Source organism: Branchiostoma lanceolatum, chromosome 13, assembly GCF_035083965.1.
Source record: "Branchiostoma lanceolatum isolate klBraLanc5 chromosome 13, klBraLanc5.hap2, whole genome shotgun sequence".
In the NCBI taxonomy this organism is placed as follows: Eukaryota; Metazoa; Chordata; class Leptocardii; order Amphioxiformes; family Branchiostomatidae; genus Branchiostoma; species Branchiostoma lanceolatum.
The window spans coordinates 9,212,358-9,226,572 of record NC_089734.1 but is presented as its reverse complement, the minus strand read 5'-3'; the positions used below and the strand labels follow the sequence as shown (position 1 = coordinate 9,226,572).

Below are 14,215 nucleotides of genomic sequence, written 5' to 3'. Positions count from 1 at the left end.
CAAACTGTATTTTACGCACCAAAATCTGAGTTTTCTTAAATCAGATTATTCAAAAGCACGGATGTGCGTGATGGCGAATATCTTTCTGCAGGGGCAGTTATCATCTTTGTGCACGCTAAGATGACTTAGGTTTGGTCAGCAGGGAATGACAGTTTTTACTGGGATCAGCGGCTTCAACACGAATTTTCTGTATGCTAATTAGGTCATATATGGATGAACTTAGGAGCCGACGGCACGAAAATTCTTGATCTTCTTTGAAGCACTTTTGATTTTGAAATACCAATAAGGCAGAGATCACCTCACAGTGGGGCTCAGTACGCGTTATGTCTGGTTTTGACGTGTAGATTCTTGCATTGCCATCCCACTCAAGTAAAACATCTGCGTTAGGCAGACCAGGTAGCGTTCATGATGGTTTCTGTCTGTTCAGACGTATCTAACAAACAGACAGCGGCTCTAAATCAATTCTTCCAACCCGACGTGAAACTGAAATGGAACGCTTATAACATCGTGTCCGTAAATCACGATGTTAGCTGAATACTCCCTATTACATCGACACTAACGTGTACTTATTTCTTGTTTTGCTTTAGGTATTCTTTTATCACGCAAGAATAAGTTTTTTAAGTTGTGGGATGTTTCGCCAGACTGGATGTGTAAAAGAGGTGGTGAAAGACATGTAAGCACACGGGAGAACGGAAGGGAACGAATGGGCATAGCGCTGCGAGTGTTGTTCAGCACCAAGGACAAGACCGGTCTGTCAGAAGGTACGCGCTTTGTGTGCGAGCACTTTGTGTAGGAGAGATGACAATATTACTTGGACTGTCCCAATAACGACTTTTAGACTTATGATGTCTGAAGAGAAGGAGGCGTAGTAGTCAGACTCATGATCCACAATATCAGGTAGTATGGCTTTCCTCTAATAAAAAAATATTATCTTCCAGTAACCATGGGTTGTTGTAGTATTGTTCTATGCAACCAGCGTTTTCTGTTAGCATGAAAGATGAGTAAACCTTTTGATTAATAAGAATTAGTTAGACTTGTGTCGCTAATGGTCCTGTTAAGGACACATTACAAATCACTGTTCTCCCATTCAACGTTACGTTATAATGTGCTGGTGCTAAATTCTATAAAGCTCGTGCAAAATCCTGATTTATTAGCCTATATGAACAGTCATTAGCTACATTCACGCCAAACAATCCGAAATGCATCTTTGCATACATCCTGATTTGTTAACATAATATCAGTGATATAGACCACATATAGAGGTTGGTGTCACGCTCAGTTCTTTACACCACATCACATGCTTTCCTGCATGATTTTGATGAGTGAACTTTTCTTCATAGTGTGTTCTTATAAATGTACGTATCTATCTATTTTTATCTTCTTTGGGCATAAAATAATGTGTTCATAAAACACTGATTATTTCATGCTATTTAGCGATAACGGGTCACATCGAATACTATTGTCCAGTAGCTTTGTTTTCGGTATTTGTGTCTTGTTCACAACATATCATTAAAGCGCATAATAGATCATTTCCTCTCTTATCATCTTTCTGTGTTGGAAACACAACAGCAAGAGGGTAAGTACTGAAGCATGAAATAGTTAATTCTACTCACTAGATACTTGAGAAACATTTCGGCCACGGGATACAATTGATAGTAAATGCGTAAATTGTGGAGTTGGCCTTGACTTAATGCACTAAAATGGCACCTTAGGATAGCACAACAAAGTGTTCCGGTAAGTAGGTAGTCAGTTCTAAATTTGTTACAGCGCCTACGTGACAGAATCCTTTCCCGTCCTACCATAGCCTTTCGTACAGAAACAATACACCAAAAAACAACGGAGCCTCGACAAACGTTGTATATCCCCCAAAGCAGTGTGTACTTGCTCTACTGGCTTGTGGTTCTTCGCACTTCGATTCGTTTACCAGTTTTGGGAAATAGTCGTTCCAAAATGCATTGCGCCTGGCGAACAGGAAGTTCCTGGGAACGAGGGAGCTGTTTATCTCCAAATAAGGACGGGAGGTCGTCTGGTACTGCTCCCATATCACCCCGGCAACGGCAGACGGCGTGGGATTCCTTATGACGGGAAAATTAGATGTAACATTACTTAGAATAAAGAACATAAAAAGATTAGATACTAGCATGGTTACAATTTCAAGATAGCTAGTGGGTAGTGCGAAATAGAATTGTATCCACCCCACCCCCAAGTATCTTTAGTCACTGACAAAGATAGTGTTATCTGAACCATCTGACCGTATACAAAAACTTATCCAGCTGCCTGATTAGCTTTTGTTTCATGCATCTTATTACCTGGATGTCTAGCCTTCATTGACGTACTTCGGTGCTACTTGCAATCGCTAGCTTTTTGCATAAGCGCGTTCATGATACGGATCTACAATTACAAGAACAGGGTCTGACTCACCCATCCCGTGCGAAGTTGGTCCACAGTGTGAGCATGTTATCCTGTACAGTGTTGTCCACATCGGTGTACACCGTGGGTCTGTAGGGCTCTATGCCGCGCGGGCCGAACAGGAACGGTAGTTCTAAGGAGTGGATAACACCTGAAGCAGATGAAAACATAGATTAGACACATTGTCTACCTCATCATCACAGTGCATAGGAGGTAGATGATCATCATCATCATTATCATCCATCATCATCGGGATCGTCCTCATCATCTACATCCACCAACCTCCAACCATCATCATCATCATCATCATGACCATCATCGTCGTCATCATCATCATGACCATCATCGTCGTCATTATCATCATCATCATCATCATCATCATCCACCAACCATCATTATCATCATCAGCAGCAGCATCTATCATCAAGCTCATTGCAAGATTATAATGTCTAGAAATTACAGCGTACGTCGCAAGCGGCTTAAAAAGGTGAGATCTTTATTGAGCAGTTTGCAGAGTGCAAAGCGTGACGTACCGAACCTGTCCGGATGCGGATCGTTGTCAGACCGATGTGTGAAGTAGTACAGGTAAGTACCCACTGCTGAGGCGGAGTGGCCGGCGGCTAGCGCGTCCGTGGGGGAATGGTACCCGTAGTTAGCCTGTCTCTGGCAAAAGAAGATGAACACAACGTCTCTCTCACCTCCGTGAATAGTTTCATCAGGTTGGTAAGTCACTGGATGACAAAATTCTTTGTACACAACCAAATATTCTATTCACGCCGACGTTTCGGTGACCGCCTTTCACCTACCTCGAGGTCAATGTCCCAGATGACGTCAGGGTTGTCAGGTCGAGTCCAGTCTGTGTATTCCTGCAGCAGGGCGTCAAACATGGCTTCCCTGTTGCTATGGTAACGCTGAACCCATGTCCGGAGCCTGCCGATGAAAGTTTCACGACTGGTTCCGTTTGGAGCATCTGTAGATGGTGACAGAAATCATCGTGACGTCATCGGTGCGCATGCCGCCATGCAGGTGTCTTAATTTGCATGCCATTAGTTTTCGGACACTTCGGACTTTTTATAACCAAAAAAAGCTCAAAGTAAAGAAGAAGAGAAGGTTTGCTGATGAAAATAAAGACGTTTGTTCATTTTGTTGGATAGCTACGATTCACTGGACGCACGTGGTCGTCGACCTACCGTAGAAGTCCTCCCGGGGAACCGTCCCCGTCATGAGCGGCACCTTGTAGAAGCGCCCCTCCCGCAGGAGTCGTGCAGGGGGCTCGGGGATCACCCCTCCCGGACCGTCCAGGTGTGGCGCCCACACGGAGATCATCGGCGGGCCCTTCAACATGGCCGGGAAACAAGGTGAGTGTCGGAAAATAACTAATAACGGAGCGGCGTACAATAACTATCTTGAATGCAGATTTGTGGGACTACCTTTACGCTATTCTCCATGCTTCCCTCTTTCACTCTCTCCTTCTCCACTTTTGTTTGATACATCGAAACTAATATATAGATATTCCAGCCATGATAGATGAACGTCCGTTACCTGTACACGTGTTGTGTAAAAGAGTTCCGTTGGCTTCTTTCTCAGACACGCGACCATAGAACTAGAACTCTGAAATGAGAAGATATGTTTGATAGCCTAATGTGCGCTTTTGTCATGAATTTATAGGCATCCGACTCCGACATCACTCCATATTCTCGATACGAAAGACAAAAGATCACAAAAGCGTCTAAATTATCAACAAAACGATTTAATTCCTTGATATAAACCGAACATTCGGCATAAAATCCACCAAGCAAAAACGTTGCCTAGCTACTTACGTCGGTTGGGCAGCCGAGTTTCGTAGCGAGGTCCTTGGCATAGTCTGCTACCCGGTACGGAGGAAGCAGAACAGCAAACGGGCTCAGCGCCACCCCGCTCATGGCGATCACACGGTGGAACAGGCCTGGCAGAAGGTGAAAATAACATAAGCATATAAGTGAGCGAAGGGAAGGATTGTCTGTATACATGTAGCTCAACTAGCAAACTTCAAGTTGAGCTCCATGTTCCAAATAGTTGTTACCTGGGAGACCCTGGTTCAATCCTGGGTCAGAACATCTCGGTTGGGATTGCACCAGTCTTTTGGATGGGTCGTAAGATGGGGGGGGGGGGAGGCGTGTTCGAGAAGGTGCCTCGAGCTAGCCTCCTTCGCAGACTTCCTAGAAAGGCGGTGTGTATATTTGGGGGAGGGGGGTGAAGCGATTTCTTACACGGGCCAAGGAGTATAGAAAGGGGGTCGTCCCTCAGTGACATAACTCCTTGGCCCGTGTAAGAAATCGCGTTCCCCCCTCCCCATAATATATACGCCGCCTTTCTAGGAAGTCTGCGAAAGAGGCTAGAGAATATGTTAAGTTATACAAAAAAGGATAGAAACTCTATAAATGATGTTTATTTGCGCAATATAGTTTTACGCGCACATAATTTCTTTACACTGTTGGATGACGAAAATAAGACAAAAGTAATGATATTTGTATCTGTAAAGATAACTTTTCTGCCCTTTCCTGCCATTTAGGCCAGAGATAAAGCTATGAACCCAGGTTTGGAGCAATAGCAAATGCAAATATACTGTTTGTTTTACATCTAGGGTAATGGTCAACGGTTGTTGCTATGTACTGATACGTTAAAAATAGTTGATGCAAAAAAAACGACCTTCGCTCATTGGTAAGAACATGTGGAGCGACACACTGGAACCTCCAGCGCTCTGCCCAAATATGGTCACTCTGTCACGATCGCCTCCAAATGCCCGGATGTTGTCCCGAACCCATCTCATTGCTTCTATCTGGTCCAATAGACCGTTGTTTCCTGGCGCTTGCTCATCCCCTGTGCTTAACCACCCTGTGGGACATATAATATGTCGATTTAAAACACACAATTTCTACCACTTCTGCAATTAAGTGTGACAAGAATTTAAGAGACAGGTTCATAGCAACGTTGAACGTTACACACCAGGCTTACAGATTAATGAATCTACACATTATTTCCCTACGCAGAAATAAAGCGCGTACCAACAAGCTTTCGACTAGTATTCTGGTCTTTCTCAAACCGATTTGATTATCGTTATATTCGAATATCGAATATAAGGACTACAGATATTTTTTATGCTTTTGTAAAGCAACACTTGCAGAAGTCAGAATAGAATCATTCAAATCAGAGAGTTCGACACATGGGTCTTTCCTTACTGCCATCTCTTTCTCCTTACCCAGTGCCCCTATCCGGTAGTTGATGGAGACCAGCACAACGCCTCGCCTGGCCAAGAACACGCCCTCGTATTCCTTACCGGAGCCGAACCGGTACGCACCGCCATGGATCCAGATCATCACGGGCAGGGGGACAGCTGAATCATTGGCCTAGGAAACAAAATTAAAGTTGCATGGACCATCTTAAAATGTGTCCGTATTCTAAAATGAGATTAGCTCACGGTGTCTATTTGTTACCGAGCCCCACGTTGATTTTGAGTCCAAGTTAAAATGATTCGGGGTCCCGGCCGGACTAAAGAATAGCCCGGCAGCCGCAGGGTGTCCCACTGGGTCACGTATAACGTAGGGGTCGCGTCCGAAAGTGCCAAAAACTGCTCGTGAAGTACCCGGCGGGGACCCCGTTTCCAATTGGGACCTATTAAAGCATTATATAAGGTTTGATGATACAAACAAACCTGAGGAGTGTAGATATCCAAATATAGACAGTCTTCAGACGTATTGTTGGCTTCTTCAGGTAAGATGGATAGTACATCATCGGCGTCCTGAGGGCAGGCTGGCCCGAAGGCTGTCGCGTCCTTCACACCTGTCCAGGGCTGCACGGGCTCGGGGGGCATGAACCTGCGGTCTCCCGTCGGGGGCGTCGCGAAGGGCACCCCGAGGAAAATGTCGAGGGCGGTGCCGTTGTCAGGAGCGACCTTCTTTCCTCTTAGATCTCCGCTCCGTGTTGTTACTGTGATTTCTTCTCCACGTGAAGGGAAAACTAGGTAGCAGAGTATTGCAATAAGCGACAGAACGTAAATACGGCTACAGGTCGCCATTGCTACCAGTGTTACCGATTGTACATGTAACAAAAATAGAATGTCACGCCAAATGGTGTAAACAGTACAGTAAACACATTAAGATGATTTATCTCAGTAAATGGTGCGACTGGTCAAAGGTAACGACACGCGTCGGTCGCAAAGAGGGCGGTTTGATAACCAAGGCCGTCTACGTTTATATAAACAAAGAAGTAGATAAATTATCACACTTTTACGTTATCGTATCTGTGTGTACTCTTCCAATTATCATTCAGGCATGAGTTTCCAAATAAAGATAGCTATTACCTCCATGAAAAATGGTTTTAGTGTGTCTGTCTGGTTTTCCGCATATTTGTGGTCAGCAAAAACTGCAGGGGCGTTTTGTTAAAGGACAACTAAACAAAGAAACGACGGATTTCCATGATATTCCGGAAGTAGGTAACGTTACCTTAGACAGAGATGGACACAACTTTGACACAGCGTCAAAATGTCAACAATGAAACATTTGGACTTTTGAAAAGAACTTCAACATTCACCTTAGTTTGATGGGGCGTGTGTCCCAACCAAATATAGTGACAAAAATGGTCGAATGATTCAAATGTCTATGCATAAGTGTCCGTGTTTCATTGTTGATTATTTCGTCATTGTGCTACATGGATTTTCAAGTTGAAAGACCATGTAGCACAATGACGGAAAAGTCAACAATAAAGTTTCAAGGATTAATATCTGAAGCCTTTCGGGCTTGGGCCTCACTTAGCGGTATCCTTGCGCGCTGAAAATTATGCTCCCCTGGCCATTAAGAACGCCCGAGTAGTGTGATTGCTATGTCATTCTAACAATTCTATATGGGGTGATCCGAAGTTTTTTCCCAAACTGTCTTTTGTATTCAGTCATGTCACACCCGGGCCCAACTATATATACCAGATACCCCGCTGAGTAATGCAGTTAAGTTGTTTAAGCCGTCCCTAACCCATAACGCTGACATGAATGGACTGTAAATGAATGCATTGCGTGCCGTGACCCCTGGCAGGAACACACCTGTCTTAAGCCTTAGCAACGAACAACAACAATGGGCGGGGCGGAAACAGATTCCGTGTCACTGTCCGCGTTGTCGACTGCAGTGGTGTACTGTCTGTAGCTTCTTCGCAGACGTTGTTTGTTGTCTGAACAGCCACCAAGGTGTTCGTGTAGTGTAGAGGGTAATATTGACTCAGTGACATCACTGAAGACGTCGTCAATAGCTACATGCTGACAAGAGAGTTCAGAGTACGCAGTACTAGTGTCTTCATTCTGTTTTAAAGAGTCTTAGCCGCTTAGTTGTTATAAATGTTGAAGATCGCGAGGTGATGGGCTCAGCACCGACCAAGCCAGTCGGCGGCTATGACGAGAAGCCGGCTGCACCTGTGGTGAGCGCCGCGCAGGCGTCCGTAAAGTGGAGGGGGAAGGCGGGGGTCCAATCCAAGATGGCGGCCTCCACGACAACAAAACAACAGGTGAACGATCTTTTCAGAGTTACATGGTGCTTACAATCTGATCTGTCGACCGGGTCAGATTTCAAGAAAAATGAAAGGACATTTTAGACTAAGTCATTCCGATGTTTCACTGCGCAAATATTAAAACAGGTTGACTGACAAAATTAGATAATGGCAACATATCAAAGGTTAATTATTACATGTAGGGTAGACTAGTCTGCGACTCCACATGGATATAACCATCCACTAGAATACCTGCATGCAGGTACGGCACAAAACACGATTCCTAGACATCATAGTATGAAAAGAGTTTGCGTTGCGTTTTAATCTGTCATCTAATACTTTAACCTGTAGGTCGCGGAGACAGACGAGGAGAAGCTAGCCCGCCTCTTGGACCAACACCCTGAGATGAAACCGATCCTCAAGATCATGGACAGGGGCGTGGCTCAAGTGAAGGAGAAGAAAGGAGACGAATCCAGCATTAGCGACGTCTACCGCCGAGTCGACAACGACATCGACGATCCTTACTGGAACTTCGATGGAAAGATTCATAGGCATATCCAGGGGGAACATCTCACCAAGATCGGGGCGGCCGGCGTCTTTACGGACTACCTTAAATTCCTCAAGTCCACCGGCAAGCTGTTTAATGACAATGAGGTGTGGGAGTGCTACTACGCCATCAGAAACTGTTGCTGGAGTTTTTCTGACGCAAGCTTCAACTTTGCAAAAAGGCTAGGAAAGACCGGGCTCTTCCCCATGCTCATAGAGGAACTGAAGGAATATAAGAAATCGTTTCAGACAAACAACGTAGGTGTTGGTTTGTACTACGCTCAGCGTTGATTTACTTATAGTAGTCTCCATCAGACTAACAGGCTGAAAAATAGCAAAATTTTGCCAAACAGTGAGAATGATCTGCCAGGGGTTCGGCATCAATGTGGTGCAGAGAAAATGTTGCCCTTACGGCGGACTGATTCTCCTGGCCAATTATTTACCCTTTTTATGTCGGCGAATTCTACTATCCAAAACCCTTTAGAAAAGCCTGGTGGAGGTTACACTTATGGGTTTGATAGCGACAAACCTATAATAGCTCCTGAGTCTCCTCTCCGCAAAAAACGTATTTGCGGAGAGGAGACTCGGGGGCTATAATAGGTTTGGATTCCAGGCTAAGAATTTTGCACTGCTAAACGCAAGGGAAAAATCTTGCCCCGATGCTTGATAAGGGGCCTATGGTACCATAGCGACATATACATAGCGAACTGACTTAAGGTGGTGTAGAGGATATGCACCTTGTCTTTGTGCCCGGGTTACTAATTACGTGAAGCACACAAACAAATAATGATCTGCTATGTGCCTGTTGGCAGCCGTCAGGGGTTCGTGGGTGTAATATTTACTCCTGTGTTGACCAAGCGCATCGTTGACAAGAGATTTGGAATACTAATATTTGATACATCTTTGATTGACCATTATTTAAACATTTTGTAAATGGATCAGTGGGCTGGGAAGAAGGAAATTCTCCCATCCCAGTGAGGTACAGGGAAGTACGCCTGGGCGTCATACTCACTAGTACAATTGTAGATGGCTTAGAGAGCCATCAGTGTCCAGCCGTGAAAAAAATACTTTTACTTTTAATCTTATGGGGGTAATAAACCAAATATACCGTTTCAAAAATGCTCGTCACCGTCTTAACAGCACTTCATAGAATATTAAACGGGAAACAATCATACCACTTCTATAGGAACACAACTGGCTGGTGAAGTGCTCGCTAGGAATCCTCCACAACTGTGCCAAAGTCATCGAAAACCGAACCATCCTCAGGCAGCTGGGTCTGATCGACCATCTCCTGCCCTGGATAAACACGTCCGACGAGGAACTCAAGACAGTCACAGTTATGACTCTGGCTTACATCGTTGGTGAGGCCCCTTTGTAAACCATACGACTTTGAGACGCTTTTGTTTGTTGATCGTGCAAAATACATGATTCCCTTGTTTTTATAAAGTTTTTTTTTAGCTATCCTTGTCTTACATGAAGTATTGCCGAAATCGGCATGATCACGCAAAGTAGGGTAAGTTCCTATAAGGACTATATCATAGCTACCCATCGTCATTTGAGAGGCCATTCAAGTCTGTGTATCCAAAGAAAATAACAAGGATCTGAAGCGTATGCTTATCTTATCTTATGTTATCTTATCAGGTGAGGAGGACAACGAGCTGATCATGACGGACGATAGCGTGATCGGCTTCATCCTGACGGTGTTTACGGAGGCAGTGGACAGCGGATCGATGCGGTCTCAGGGCTTCTCGGCCATGGAGATGGCCATGGGCATCAGCCAACTGGCGCAGAACGACGACAATAAGGTCTGCATTTATTTTCCTACAAACGCAGCTGTAATATCAAATCAAATCAAATTTCAAACTCGAACATCAATTGTTATCTGAAAATGATTACAGTCGATATGAAAAAGAGTTAGCGTGATGAAATTGGTAATAGACCACTTGCCAATTACGGCGGCCATTTTGATTTTCCCGGGTTCAGCCTCGGGGGTCATCCACCTGTGACCAAAACGAGGCATACTCATATTGCAATACAGGATTATAAATAGGCTGTCTCCTCTCTAGCCTCGTTTTGGTACATGACCCCGAGCTGACCCCAGGAAATCAGAAATGGCCGTCGTAATTGGTCTATTGTGGCATCTATATGCTTTAGCCTATCATACCGAAACATGTATCCTTTCATGACAGTAGCATCCCTGTTTCCTCCTGCCATCAGGTGATGATCGTGGAGAAAGGCGCCCTCCCCCTCCTGGTGCAGCTGATGGAGACGGGGGATGAGGAGGAGCAGGAGCAGGGTGCCAGGGCCGTCTGGCAGCTGGCCTTCCACGATGACAACAAGGACAAGATCCGAGCCGAACCAAGGCTCATGTACCAGCTCAAAAGGTCAGAATGTACTCAGCAGATATGTTTCTATGGATTTGTCTATGGATTTGAATCTGCCCATATGTCGTTGATCTCTGTTTGTCGATTACGGAGATGTTGGCATACGAACAAATCCAACGACTCTGTCGATGATGTTCTTATATGTTGACTGATCTCACAGTTTAAGTACGTTTCAGGTTGAAGGACAGCAAGAACCCAGAGATTGCCAAGGCAGCTAACGGAGCTTTGTGGGTGCTTGATAAACAAGCGAGGGGTAAGAACTCTCTTCCTCACTATTAGTTTGAGAAAGGTCAAAATTTTCAAAACGGCGTTGGTATAAAAAGCACATATACACACATGAGTAAATAACTGCACCTTGCACAATGTTCTACTGTTTCTGTCCATGACACATAATTATGAATGTGAACATTCTTGTGCAATGATTTATATGAGCGAAATTCCCAACATATACGTTTTACTTCTTGTGCAGAGGAAAAGGCAAAAGAGCTGACAGAGAAGTCGGAAGAGTCCAGCATAGAAGACCTTCAGGAGGGCGGCGGACCGCACATCATGATCAGCTACCAATGGGACCATCAGAAAACACTCATCAAGGTTTGTGGTTATCCGAGAATTTATCTTTCTATATGCTCCTTTCAGTTATCCTGCGAGGCTCCATACAGCTTACATCCATCAGTCCCAAGAAGTCACAGAGTCCCCTCCTCCTTCACCAAACTACTTATGAAATATGAAATTAGTCTTTGGACCAGACCAGATTTCGGTACCAAATCGAGTGAGGCACAAAATATGAATGCCTTCGAAGCCCGCCTTGAAGGAAAAGCGTGCAAGAGGTTCCACAACTCGCTATTTACGAGGCAATTGTATTCCACTATAGATGAGTATGAAATGTTGAACACCCTATCCACAGGTGAAGGACCGCCTGCAGTCGCTCGGGTACCGTGTGTGGATGGACCTGGAGCAGATGGGCGGGTCCACGCTGCAGGCCATGGCCGAGGCGGTGGAGAACTCTGCAGTCGTGCTCATCTGCATGTCTCAAAAGTACAAGGAGAGCCCAAACTGCAGAACCGGTGGGTTCTTTTTTTCCAAAACTTGTTTGCCATAGTATTACACATTGTTTAAAATCGAATTCCGTGTGATGCTAAGATATAATATAGCCTTTATCATACATATGACATTTAGCGTCGTCGACGGTTTGATACATGTAGTAAAACTTCAAGGGCCTTTTAGGTCAAAGAGGCGAGGGTATGAAAAATATATTTTTCAAGATGCCTGTCAGCAAATGCGAATGATAGCACGATGAACTTTGCAGTAATGTTGAATTGTGGTCTTATGGTTGATGTTTTTCCCCGGCCTCAACAGAGGCGGAGTACACGTTTCAGCTACGTAAGCAAATCGTGCCGCTGATGATGGAGGCAAAATACAAGCCGGACGGCTGGCTGGGCGCCATCTTGGGAGCCAAGCTGTACTTCGACTTCAGCGCACAGCACAAGTTTGAAGACTCCATTGGAAAACTCATCAAAGAGCTAGGTAAACATCCATGTTGATAATAGCCTGAGTACCAGCCACCGTAGTGACCGCTGGCTAGCAAGCGATTTTTTTTGAGCCAGCGGTCACTACGGAGGCTGGTACCAAAAGGTATACTAGTGAGGCTGAAACAATTTCTATATCAAAACTTTGTTAGAACAGTGCAGTAACTGTTCAACAACCGTTCCACTCACTTTGTCTACATCTATAAAAGCAAATTTACAGTCCCCATCATATTTTACTTTTAACTTTGCAGGGCAGAGAGGCAAGACTGCACAACTAGTCCAAAAGATGGAAGCAGCGGAGGTGGGAGCCGGCGGTGCGGGGGCGTTACCCATCATGCCTCCCGCAAAACCACGTGTGCTGGACTGGAAACAGGCGGACGTGGATAAATGGATAACACAGAACCAGCTGGAGAAGTAAGAAGTCCCACAGAATATCTCTACTTAGACTAGATTGAGAGCCTAGCCCTCTCAGACAAAGACTATTGATAGCCAAGGGAATTTGGTGCCCCCAACGAAGAATCCTGGGACCATTTCTCTTTGACCTACTTGGTCAGCCTAATGAACATCATAGATTTTGTGTTGGACGAGGGTTATTTTAAGCCAACAAGACGAACAGCAACGTTACACAGGGTGACAGAAGCCATCTTTCTTTCCGCAAGTAAACAGTTATGCCTCTGTGTGTTTGACAGGAACGTCCTGAGAGAGCTGACAGGACCACAGCTGCACTTCTTGCAATCCTTAAGAGGAGAGGTGAGTTTAAAAACTTGCTAGTATTGATTTATTAAGCTGAGTTTCATGGGATCCATACCTTGTCTGTACAAGGATAACTAACGTTGGCCTTGTTTCGATCACATAGAAATTGTCGACAAGCAGATTTAGTAGATTACTAAAAGCCTCTAAGAACTACAACTTGCAACTAAAACTATTTCATATAAAGCAGCATTGTTGCTATGTACGATAACAATAAGTTATTCTTTTTTTTCTGAAGGCTCCTGAGTTCTTCTACCAGTTCATATCGAACAAGCTGAAGCTTGCGAGTCTGGACCAGATCATGAGGTTCACCAGCGCTCTCAACGGCCTGGATGATTGAATGCTACACAGCTAAACACAACACATCGTGCCTTACCGTACACATCTCAGGGGTGAAATATATTATTACCAAAAGGGTGAATGTTAAAGTAGTGAGGAATTGAATATTTTTGTAAAGTGAACCAGAGTGTACATAATTTGAATGTGTAAAGCTAAGATATATCACATCCTTGTGAAAGCACAGATTTTAGATTTTTCAAATACTTTTTTCAAAGACGAATACAAGTTACAACAATTGCACCCCAAGAGGTTATGCAAGTGATGTGATGTCTTTAAATTTAGCACTTGGTGTAACAGATCTGTAGGGGAAGTGACTTAGAAAACTGTTTTACAACCAGGTTGGGGCATACTTATTGTAGCACCACGAAGTCTAAGATAAGGTGTTACTTTTCATTTTGATGTACAGAGAGTTTGCTTACAGTGTCGCTAAAGCGAGTGTGGCTTCTCCTGTTGCAATATTATCTTATATTTCACTGTTGGGTGTGGTGACAACACCATACCCTACAAGCTTTCTGTAACGTGCAGATTAAAGTGGTTAACAAGTTCAAATTATAATATCATTTGTTTCCATACATTGTAGCACGTAAAACTGTTTTATCACAATCTTAGCAATATGTTGTGTGCAAACAATTGTAAAAATAAAAACTGTGAAACCATATGCGTCTGTGCTGTCAATCTTAAATAATACATGTACAAATCCATTGAGTGGGATTTTGTAAGCGTCATGCCAATGGCAAACATGGCTTTTACAAG

General features: G+C 44.3%; 2 protein-coding genes across 2 annotated transcripts; one reads left to right on the top strand and one right to left on the bottom strand.

The window, feature by feature from the left end:
* Positions 1 to 1,634: 1,634 nt before the first annotated feature.
* LOC136447285 (neuroligin-2-like) lies at positions 1,635 to 5,791 on the bottom strand. The gene is made up of 9 exons (XM_066446015.1): positions 5,648 to 5,791; positions 5,098 to 5,283; positions 4,230 to 4,354; positions 3,952 to 4,020; positions 3,600 to 3,744; positions 3,216 to 3,379; positions 2,943 to 3,072; positions 2,422 to 2,560; positions 1,635 to 2,075 (listed from the first exon to the last, which is right to left on the bottom strand). Exons 1-9 carry the CDS (start codon positions 5,763 to 5,765, stop codon positions 1,796 to 1,798), a joined length of 1,356 nt encoding a protein of 451 aa, XP_066302112.1. The 5' UTR covers positions 5,766 to 5,791; the 3' UTR covers positions 1,635 to 1,795.
* A 1,697-nt stretch (positions 5,792 to 7,488) lies between these two features.
* Positions 7,489 to 14,118, top strand: LOC136447284 (uncharacterized). The gene is made up of 12 exons (XM_066446014.1): positions 7,489 to 7,935; positions 8,269 to 8,721; positions 9,650 to 9,824; positions 10,105 to 10,268; positions 10,681 to 10,847; positions 11,024 to 11,100; positions 11,317 to 11,438; positions 11,752 to 11,911; positions 12,204 to 12,371; positions 12,625 to 12,787; positions 13,063 to 13,123; positions 13,362 to 14,118. Exons 1-12 carry the CDS (start codon positions 7,789 to 7,791, stop codon positions 13,461 to 13,463), a joined length of 1,959 nt encoding a protein of 652 aa, XP_066302111.1. The 5' UTR covers positions 7,489 to 7,788; the 3' UTR covers positions 13,464 to 14,118.
* The last annotated feature ends 97 nt before the right edge of the window (positions 14,119 to 14,215 follow it).

Excerpts from the sequence above, each read along its gene's own strand:
- LOC136447284 (XM_066446014.1), top strand. The coding sequence starts at position 7,789 with ATGGGCTCAGCACCGACCAAGCCAGTCGGCGGCTATGACGAGAAGCCG. Across the intron at positions 7,936-8,268 it reads CCACGACAACAAAACAACAG|GTCGCGGAGACAGACGAGGA; the intron begins GTGAACGATCTT and ends TTTAACCTGTAG. Across the intron at positions 11,912-12,203 it reads GAGCCCAAACTGCAGAACCG|AGGCGGAGTACACGTTTCAG; the intron begins GTGGGTTCTTTT and ends CGGCCTCAACAG.
- LOC136447285 (XM_066446015.1), bottom strand. The coding sequence starts at position 5,765 with ATGATCTGGATCCATGGCGGTGCGTACCGGTTCGGCTCCGGTAAGGAA. Across the intron at positions 3,745-3,951 it reads TTTACACAACACGTGTACAG|GGCCCGCCGATGATCTCCGT; the intron begins GTAACGGACGTT and ends GCCATGTTGAAG. Across the intron at positions 3,073-3,215 it reads TCTGGGACATTGACCTCGAG|AGACAGGCTAACTACGGGTA; the intron begins GTAGGTGAAAGG and ends TTCTTTTGCCAG.